Source organism: Diorhabda carinulata, chromosome 2 (genome assembly GCF_026250575.1).
Source record: "Diorhabda carinulata isolate Delta chromosome 2, icDioCari1.1, whole genome shotgun sequence".
Lineage (NCBI taxonomy): Eukaryota > Metazoa > Arthropoda > Insecta > Coleoptera > Chrysomelidae > Diorhabda > Diorhabda carinulata.
The window spans coordinates 23,835,611-23,846,734 of record NC_079461.1 but is presented as its reverse complement, the minus strand read 5'-3'; the positions used below and the strand labels follow the sequence as shown (position 1 = coordinate 23,846,734).

Sequence of the window (11,124 nt, the reverse complement as noted above, 5' to 3'; positions counted from 1 at the left end):
AAAAAAAATATCATAATTATATGTCAACTTACTTGGATTTGTGGGTAACATGTCACTGTATATTCGAGTAAAGCTTGCTGGACTTGTTCATAACCTTCTTGAACGTGTTTTCTATTCGTAATCCCTCGAACATCTGAAGCATAACATAATATCAGTATTCTATACAAATTCTGAATAAAATTGTTGTTATAATTTCATTTGATTAAGATGGATATATTTTCATGAATTTTTAAACAAATTTGATGATTAAAAATACAATTAAAAATTTCCATAAATGGCGATTAGAAAAACAATTTTTTAACTACATTAATATGTATAAATAAATCACATTATAGAGTATTGACAAGATTTTGCTTTTAGTTTTTAGTTACTTAATCGTTTTATTGTACACTACAAGTAAATTGCAAATAATACAGTTTTCTGAAAGAATTAGAAGTAGATTATTATTAGCAAAAAAACTGGAATCAAGAATCAACAGAGACAAAAAAAGAAAAAACCTAATTAAGAAACACAAAAAACTGTTATATCCTAAATAAAGGAGATAATAGAAATAAATGGTAGATGTTTTTAACAATTATAATGATGAAAAATTTGATGTAGGAAAATATATTTTTGTTTTTTTTTTCTAAAAAAAGCTGATAGAACTAAAGAACTTTTAACTCTAGGAAAACATATGTTGAAACACATTCATGTTCCAATTTATTCATAAACACAGACCAAAGATTTTACAGAAAAGTTTATAACATTACAGTTGAAATTTTGATACTTTATTAGAACCTGTGAACTTCTGTCGTGTGAGGTGTGAGGTTTCTATAGCCCATTCGATCCTCTCTACCTCTAGAATACCTATACATATATATAAAACCAATTATAAGACACTTCTTTATTTACCCATTTTTTATTTACCCCAATTTATGATCACTATTAACAATCATGTCGAGATTCGTTTTCACATTGTAAAATAAAGTGAAGTGAAATATTTACCTGGATTAAGTAAGAGCATAAACTTTATACATATATAATCGCTAATGTCGAATTTTAGTTCTTGTAACTTCGCGGTGATGTCATTGAAATGATCGGCCAGACTGGGTACGCCGAGCAATCCCAAATTGAGAAGGTCTAACTTTTGTCCATTATGGAGGGTTGTCTCATCGGGCAGGTTGTTGTGCATGCGTTGATGAATATGATCCAACACTAACATATCCGACCAAGAATGCTGTAGTAATTTCATCTGGTCGTCCACCTAAAACGAAAAAAATATATATATATATATATATATATATATATATATATATATATATATATATATATATATATTGCAGATACAAATAATATATTTGTTTATGTATATATATATATATATATATATATATATATATATATATATATATATATATATATATATATATACGTTTTATTTTCTCAGTTGGTCGATTGTGGATTTTGTGTAGTTTTCAAGGTAATACTTGATGAAACTACGAAATAAAAATATGTTATTTCATCTAATAAATCAATAATCTCATGTACATACGAGGTCTGACAATTAAGTAATAAGAATGATGCTAGAAAAATTATTTAATAAAAAATTGGTCGATGGTAACATGATCTTGTACAAAAAAAATTCCTTCTGCAATAACAAACCGACTCCAACGATTTTTCCAGGAGCTGTAGCAATTTTGGAAGTCTTTGATAGCACCCTCGTCAGATATGTCACCAATCGATTCCAAATACGTTGCGTTCATTACGTTTTATATTTTTGGGGTGTAGAAACAAATCACCGGACCATAGATTCGGCGAATAGGGTGTCTATGGGCCACCCCGCGACTGTCAAAGTAGCTGATGAGCTTTGTTTTCCCTTTTGACTTGCTCATGCGAGCTTTTTTTTGGTCTTTGATCATTTGATAAAAGCATCTGTAGACTCAGACGATTCGTTTCAAGATCATACTGGAAAAACCAGCTTTAATTATCAACGATTATGCGATCTCTTTTCTGTCGTCTCTTCCAAACATGCGATATTTGATGATGATTTTGAATTTCTTGAGGTTTCTTGAAACTCTTTTTGCTCAGAGCTTTCTCATCGCGAAATTATGGGGTTCTAGGGTGCATTCATGTCAATGCTTCCCTTCTGACTTCTGCTCTTTCTCGGCCCTTTTTTGTCAAACAAATACTTAGAAAATCATCATCAAAAACATCAAAATATTTTTCATAAGTTTCAGCTGCCGAGATCCATGTTTGCGATGCTGCTACAGATGTATACTTAAAACACAGTGCTAAGAGAGGAGTAATGATCACAAGCATAGGGGTTACCACATTATAAAAGTTTCGTTGTTCCAGGGTTACTACAAGCGCCGCAAAAAAATCAGTCTCAATACTTGTCAGACCTCGTATATGTTCTTAATTATAATTATTGATAGTCAGCAGTGGAGTAAAGTTCAAAAAGAATTCTTAATGACACCATAACTATCCGTATCAATAATATTGAATTAAATATTCAAATTTCCGAAAGTAAACAGTTTACCTTTAGTCTCTGAACACGATAACTTGAGTATCGAAACTCGCGGCGGATAGTGTCATTGTGAGTGTTGGTGTAGTGTAAACGGTTCCAAAAATCCCAACTTAATAATGGGAGAGGTAGTCGTATTTTATAGGGAATTACCTCGTTTGAACATCAGGCAACTTATTGATATTGTGGCATGCGTAAGATCTACTCCACATAAAATTAATTGTAGAAAAATTAAATAAATAAATCATATCACCAAGCAAATTTGTTTTGCACGTCAATAAAGTTTATAAAGAAACGTATGTGACTCAATTCTTTATATCCGGTATCCACCGGGTTGTGCAACACATACATTCATTATAAAGTATGACCTAAATAAAAGCCGACCATAAAAAAACAAATGGAAAATAACTATAGGATAACAATAAAAACCTCGAGACTTTTTCTTTCGCAATCATAATTTTCCGTTTTAACTAAGTCCTCCGGCCTAAAAAACTAAGAAGATAATGATTATTTTCCAAAGTTAAACAGGGGCGATACAAACGTTTATTTAAAAAGGGTCTTAGTTAATAAAAATATCCGTACATTTATAAATACACCGCCAGAAATCGATTACAAGAATTGTAGACAACCATCAGAAAGTCTATCGAACATGATGGGTACATTTTAACAAATAAGCAAAGCTATAATATAAGTACGTGGCAATATCAAACATATCCTTTTCTTCTCTCCAAAGCAAATGTTTGTTATATTGAATGAAGAAATCAAATAAATGAATTTTTTGATCCTAAAGTAAGGCGAACCTGAATATTCACTGTCATTTCAGAATTTCTGTATAAGAAGAATCTTTTATTGTTACGGCACTGAGTTAAGAGGCTGTAAAAATGTTTTAGTGTGTCATTATTGTTGAAGAATAATAAAAGCATTTTATACGCTGACTGCAATATTATGACTCATCATATTTGCTAAACAAAGATAGATCGCACACGTTCCATACTACTTTGAACTTGGCCTAAATTTCGCGTCGGTTTTCACTTTCGATTATTTGTTAATTTAAAGTAATTATTTTCAGATTGTGTTAGCGTTTTTGATTCTCACGTAGGGGTATGAAGTTTTAAAAAGTTTTGATAAGAAAAATAGCATTTTTTTTTTCATATAATTGTACATATTGTCACTCAATTTCCTCTAAATGTTTCGGATAACCTTAGAATTGATCGTGTATTTTTGGTATTACAACTAATTATTATTATTATTATTAGGGTGTCCAGTTTCACTGACATTTATTTATAGAATGAAAAAAAACTATGGTAAAAGATAGGAAGGGAGAAAAAACTGTATGAAGAATGGGTATACTCATATTTACTATGGTAACAATAAATTAAAGATTACACCATGTACAATATTCAGAGTGAATTTAATTAGAGAACGTTACAATTATATTATCAAGGAAACTGTCTGCAGGAGTTGTATGAGTTTTAGTTCTGTAGTATGTCCGATATTATGGTGTCAATTACATTGTTTTCATTATTTCAAATAGATTACGAGGATATATTGAGAAATTCTTAGCCTACTATAGAACCAAACAAAATTTCAATATCAAAATATTTCATTACTCAACATATTCTTCTCTTAATTGAATACATTTATTACAGCGAACCTGCAACGTCTCTAGACCTTTGAAAAAAATGTTTCTTCTTGCTCTGCAAACCAGACCCCCACAGCTTTTATTACCTCCTCGTTGGAAGAAAATTTATAACCTCTAAAGTTTTTTTTCGGTTGAGGAAAGAGATGATAGTCAGATAGCCAAATCTGGTGAATAAGAGGGGTGTTCTAGTAATTCAAACCCTAAATCACGAATTTTTTGCATGACAACATAAGATTTGGATAGCTTTCCGCGTCTTTTCTTTTTAATTTTTTTACATAGAGTGGTCAGCAATGTCGAATAGTAATCTCCAGTTATTCTACCTTTATCCAAAAAATCAATCATAATTACTCTATGGCAGTCCCAAAAAACTGAAGCAAGAACTTTTCAAGCAGATTTTTGTACGCGAAACTTCTTAGGTCTTGGAGAACCAGAGTGTCACCATTCTATCGATTGTTGCTTCTTATCTGGATCGTAGAAATGTACCCAAGTCTCATCCATAGTAATAATTCGGTTTAAGAAGTCTACATCGTTCTCAAATCGAGCACAGATCAAATGCGATGCTCCTCCCCTTGGACGCTTTTGGTCTACATTCAAATACTTGGGGATCTATTTTGCAGCAATTTTTCTCATGTCCAAATTGACGTGAACTATATGATGAACGCGTTCGTATGAAATATTCAGTGCTTCAGATATCCGTCTTATCCCAATTCGACAGTCTGATAAAATAATGTCATGAACTGCATCGTTATTTTCGGGGACTGACACAGAAACTGGCCTTCCCAATCGGTCATCACCTTCAATGGAAAATTTACCTCTTTTGAAGCTTGCAGTCCAATTTTTCACGGTCGCATATGAAAGACATTGATCACCAAGGGTATTAAGCATATCTTCGTAAATCTCAACCCTCTTAACCTTTTTAAATACAGGTACTTGATGATGGCTCGATACTCTAATTTTTCGATTTTCACAATAGATCCTCGTACACTGAATATTTTTAAACCTCAGGAACCGATGCATATTTATATTATTATGTTGATAAAATAAAATTTATATATACATCAGAACGTAGAAGTAACAAGTACAATGAGGTACTTTTTCGGATTTGGTCAACTCGGATCACGTCTACTATTAATCGGAAACTGACTGAAGTAATAGGGTCATAACCATATGAATGAATCCTTTATTTCCTAGTATTATGGAGAATACAGAGAAAGAGAAAAGTCCGTTTATATGTAAAGTGTCTGTCGAAATGCGTTAAATAAGGGTGACGCTATATTAGCATCAGGATAAATTTGTTTAAAGTATATTTAGTACATTGTTTTGTAAAACACAAATATAATGAACTGCTTGGATCAAAAATGACATTGAATTTTTTACTTAACATACTTCAATTCATTTACTATTGCCACATTCATAACATACCCGTTGTACACACTAGCGCCATACTGGAAAATTTTTGAACTCTGATTTATCGTATACAACTGGACACTTTTTATAAAAGATCCCCCTCTTTCCCTCTATATAAGTAGTATATGGGTCTGATCTGAGCAACATAATTGATGATTACTGCAACTCACAATTTTTATACTTTTTATCATTTCAACATAAAAGTGGTTGATTCGTATTGAACTTCAGTGCAAAATCCATATGAGTAGGTTAATCGTTGATAACTGCTCAACAACAATTATTAAATATCTAGAAACTATTATACAACAGAATAAATATCTTCATCATATTGTCCCCAAAAGGTTTTGTAGATGGAGTTGTAAATTTGAAATTTCCACCGGAAATTAAACTCGGAGTTCGGAAACAGTGATCGAAATCTCGTTCTGGGTTAGGTTCCGCAATCAGGTGAAAAATGATTTATCTTGCTCATGAGCTTTGTTTCCCAAAAACTCTTTAAACGACGATAGATACAAGGACACAATAGAAGGTATAAGAGGATATGGTTATAAAAATAAATATTGAATATTTTCTTTACATGTGCTTATAATGAAAAGGAATCTGAGGAGCGAATATTATTTCTTTAAATATTTGATAATTAATAATTTTCTAGTATTAACAATTAATTTTTTCTATTAAGTAAAGTTATTATTGAATTAGATTATATTTCTCACATGATACGAAAGACAATAACAAATTTTACCAATCAATAAATCCACCCATTGGAAAAATTGAAATAATTATTTGTATTATTTTTTACAATACTAATTTAGAGAAATTGAATTAAGTCTCTTCACAATTTCCGAAAAATGGCTGGTGAAAATCAGCTTGGTCCTGAATTTATCAAATAATTAATCTCAAAAAGCACAATAATGACAGTTTTTTGTATATAAAAAAATACTAAGAATATAGGGTTTTCATTATTTTAATGGCTTTTTTTATTTAATTTTCATTCCATATCCTATTCTTCAATTGGCATTAATAATTTCAGCTCCATATAATTTTCTTAATCATGCACTCCCTTTTTCGAAATCAAATAATAATAAATGCGGTTATTTATACGTAGCCGCAAAAACCCTTCGTGTGGTGAACACGAAGGGTTTTTGCATTAAGAATACCTGATCACATAAGTAGTCAATGTATCATATAATATAACTGGTTGTAATTAATTTTGATTAGGTTAATAACAGAAATTAAGAATTTAATTATATTAATAAGTAAATATTATACGGGTATGGCATCTTGTTTTTCTTAATACATCACTCAATAAGTCGTGTGACTGACACACAGACGATGTTGTCATTGTCAAATCCATATGTTATTTATGAAGTACTAACTTTCAAAAGACTATGTGTGAAATTTCATGACATTTCGATTAGTCAGAAAAAAGTGACAGTCATTAAGGGAAGCTACTTTTGTTATTTTCAAAACAATGGATTCAAAACAAAAAAATACTGTACAAGTTCAGCAATGGCTTCAAAAGTGTTATCCGGACTCTGCTCCCACGGAAAGAACCATTTATTATTGGTTTGCTGAATTTAAACGAGGTCGTACAGGCACCGATGATGATGGACGTTCTGGTCGTCCAATTGAGGTAGTTACTCCAGAAAACATCAAAAAGTCCACAAATATATGAAACATAGATCCATCCCTTCACTCCAGAATCAAAATGATAATCATCATGTACCGCAGCCAGTGAACTACGTTCGAAGCGTCAAAGGAACAACAATCAGCTAGGAAGGTTATGGCTTCAGTATTTTGTGAAGCGCATTGAATGTTGTTCATCGACTATCTCTAAAAGAGAGAAACGATCAAAAGCTAATAATACATACAGTTGATGGATCGTTTAAATGCAAAAGTTAAGGAAAACGGCATCATATAAAAACCACTGTTTCACCAAGACAATGCACCGACACAAGTCGATGGAACGATAGTTAAATTGAACGAATTACACTTCGAATTACTTCTTCATCTACTGTATAGTCCTAATCTGGGCCCCAGTAACTACTGGCTATTCGCTGATCTGAAAAAAATGGCTCGCTGGTAAAAAAATCATCTCATATGAAGAAGCATTTGCTGAAACTGAAGCCTATTTTGAGGAAAAAGACAAACCCTCCTATAAGCACGATATCGAGAAGTTAAAGAAGCGTTGGAATGATTGTATTGCTCTTGAAGATTATATTTATAAATAAAATCGATTTTTTGCAAAAAATGTGTTTTTTTTTTAGTTAGTCACACGACTTATTAGTCATTTAAGTCAATTAAGACATTTTAAAATTAATTTAAGGTATCAGTATCAACAATTATTCCAAGAATATGTGATAGTAGTATAGAATTTTTCTAACATCATAGGAAAATCTCAATAATATTTTTAAACATTTACTAAAGAGACAAAGCAAACTTGAAAGAAAGTTCAATAACATTCGGAAACAAGGAAAACTGGTATAAGTAGATCGAATTAATGAATTAAAAAAAAAATGCAATTGATATATGTCAACTATAGAATGACGAGTTTGAGAAGCATGTACAGGATCAACTACCAAACACAATGGTGTAATGTTATCGTGAGAATAACTACACAAGGGAGACCACTTGAATTCAGGATGTTTAGTGGACCGAATCTGTTGTTAATTTCTCTTTTTTCGCTCAAAAATTAATAGAACTAATAAACAATATATACAATGATAGTCGAATTTGTACCTAAACGAATATTCGGATAAAAAGCGGAATATTCAAATGATCGTTAATTTAATTAAAAAAATTCAAAAGACATTTTATTGGAGGGCATTAATTATTTTAAGTCATTATTCGTACATGCTCTTAAACAAGTTAATGAGATGCCCGTCCTGTAGCCTTTCCCATAGTTTTTTTTAAACCGTGTAATTAGTAATATATTAATATTGTCCTTTTTTAACATCCCACTAGTGGGACTTTATGACTATGGAATAATAAATACATTAGATTCGTTCAAGTTTTTTAAAAGTGTTCATATGTTTCTTTATGGCCCATATACATAGATGACGCTTTATATTTTGAGATACAAGATTTTAGAAAAATTATTTAATGTTCAAACTATTCACCTAAATCAATACACTTTTGTAATCGAAGATTCTACGACTTCAAAGATTAAAGCTACTCATTTTTTGAATGAGTTCCAATAATTGATTAATTACATTTAACTAATCCTCCGTCGTGAAACGTTTACGCTAAAGAATAACCAGAAATCGCACATGATCAAATCAGGCAAATGGGATTGATGTTCAATGACTGTCACATTATGTTGTGCATGATGCAACATTAACCCGCGAACAATAACTGAAGGTTCGCCTACCAGAACATGCCACATCAGCAAGCGATATCCGCTCCTTTGTAAATTCTGTATACCAACGAAACAAATTTGCTCGTAGAGAATTTTCAAAACCAAATGCGCGTTGCAACCGTTTAAAACTTTATTGTCCATTTGAATAGATCTTGAAATCATAGTAAATCATAGCGTTACTACCCTTATTACTCCTGAATGTACAAAAACTCTTTTATTTTAGTAATCTTCCTATATTCATTCCAGTAACCCCATTATATTCGATATATGTAGTTACGGGTCAAAAATCACGTTTTCAACAATTTTATTACCTTTAGGGGTTATTGTATGGTTCCAAAAGAAAAAAGCATCCAATTAGAAATAATTCAAGAATAAAAGTAGCTGAAACTTCTATCAAATGTTCACCATTCCTTTCTAAACAACCCAAAAACACGATAATGAATTTCTCGCGTTCTAATTTTTATTATAAATTGTATTATAAATTTCAATTAAGTGAACCTTCAGTAGGTTTCATTTCACTCGTCAATAGATTTTATGCTATTTTATAAACCAAAATTTTAGAGACCGACAGAAAAAAATTAACATGAACTAATGTATTATTCCCTTACTAGGAAATATAATATTATATTAATACGATATATACAGTATGTTTGTTGAAAGAATACTAGCAAAGGTTCAAAAAGCGTTGTACTAGTTGTAGGAGTTAAAAAAAAATTGTATAAAAATTTAACTTAAAAGACCCATGAGATCAAATTTTATAGGTTGAATAAAAGATTGGAAGAAGAACATTGTTTAATTTCCCAATTGCCACATAGAACCACAGCTGACGACAAAAGAATCCATGATTAATAAAATAGAAACTCAGCTTTTAAAAAATCCAAGTTTATCGAGAAAAATTACCCAAACTACCAAGAGATAATCGAAATCTATTAAAGACATACACAAGTATTCTCTCCATTTCCATATTCTCACAAAATCCGTTAGTTCCCTCTACTCTATACAAAAGATTGAGACAAAACTCGCTTTGGTTCATTACATTAAGAAAGAACGGATCCCATACCTTATTGGTTTCAGTGGAAAGTGGGGCATCGATTACGAAATTGATTAGTTCGGATCTAAAAGTGAATCAAAACTACATGAAAATTTACCTTATATAAAATCGGAACCCTTTTCCATTAACACACTACTGTAATTATTTCACGTCTTCGTCTAGAACATACATAAATTACCCATAGTTACCTAATAATACGTGAAAAGATCCCAGTATGTGATCTATGCAATAATAATAGTGAAACATAACATTAGACTGTCCATAATACCACAATGAAGGAAAAAACTATGAACCATTCAACACATTTGAAGCCATAAACTGATAATATTTACAAAAATAATTTTATGTTCAATCCTGTGACTTTTTTATAAATAAAGAAAAAAATCTATGATTTTCATTTACTAAGACGATTGTTAAATTGTTTAAAGTTGTATTTGTCCAAGAATATTTTTCGAAATATTCCCTGTTTTATGTAACGATTGCAATCGAATCTTTTCAGAATTAAAAAATATATACATATAAACATAACTAAACTAATACCACTAATATTTGATAAATTAGAAAGGCGAATAAACCATATATTTTAATTGTTACGTACATCCGCTAGTCTAGCGATTTTATAGGGAAAACTAAATAAGACGGATTGTTATGGAAATGCTCGGCGATATACGTGAACGCATCTAACTATGTGGGAAACCGACATGCTTCATGAAATTGAATTTAATTAAATTTGCCCCATGTCTGCGTTTTTACCTTTTAAACTTGCGGCAATGTTACCAACCATATAAGAGATGGTAAATTAAATCAAATAAATATAACATTTTGAACACTAAAAGAATCATGAAAGAAAATTAATGACTCCCATTTTTATGGTGATTTGTGTATCTAATATGGAAATACAGTAGAAGATTATTAAACGATATTTTTAAAACATAGAAAAGGGTGCGTATAGAACTAAATAATGAAAGAAGCATTAGGAAGATTCATCCAATACTCAAATAATGTGACAAAAAATTACATCAAAGCCACATAAGAGAATTCGAAAACACTTGAAACAAATTTTAATTCAGGAAAGGGCTATTATGAGTCCGCCACTGTTTTATTACGCACAAAATTGAATATTGAGAAGATAAATAACTGAAAACACTATTATTGTTAAAAGCAAA

General features: G+C 30.9%; 1 protein-coding gene across 3 annotated transcripts in view; it reads right to left on the bottom strand.

Annotated features, from left to right (window-relative positions):
* The window catches only part of LOC130903750 (nuclear hormone receptor FTZ-F1), a 342,850-nt gene that overhangs the window by 8,266 nt on the left and 323,460 nt on the right, over positions 1-11,124 (bottom strand). For all 3 annotated transcript variants that reach the window (XM_057816007.1, XM_057816006.1, XM_057816004.1), the window contains 2 exons: positions 985-1,243; positions 33-133 (listed from right to left, as the gene is read on the bottom strand). In XM_057816007.1, the coding sequence (XP_057671990.1) occupies positions 33-133; positions 985-1,243 (360 nt within the window). The remainder of the gene's footprint in view (positions 1-32; positions 134-984; positions 1,244-11,124) is intronic.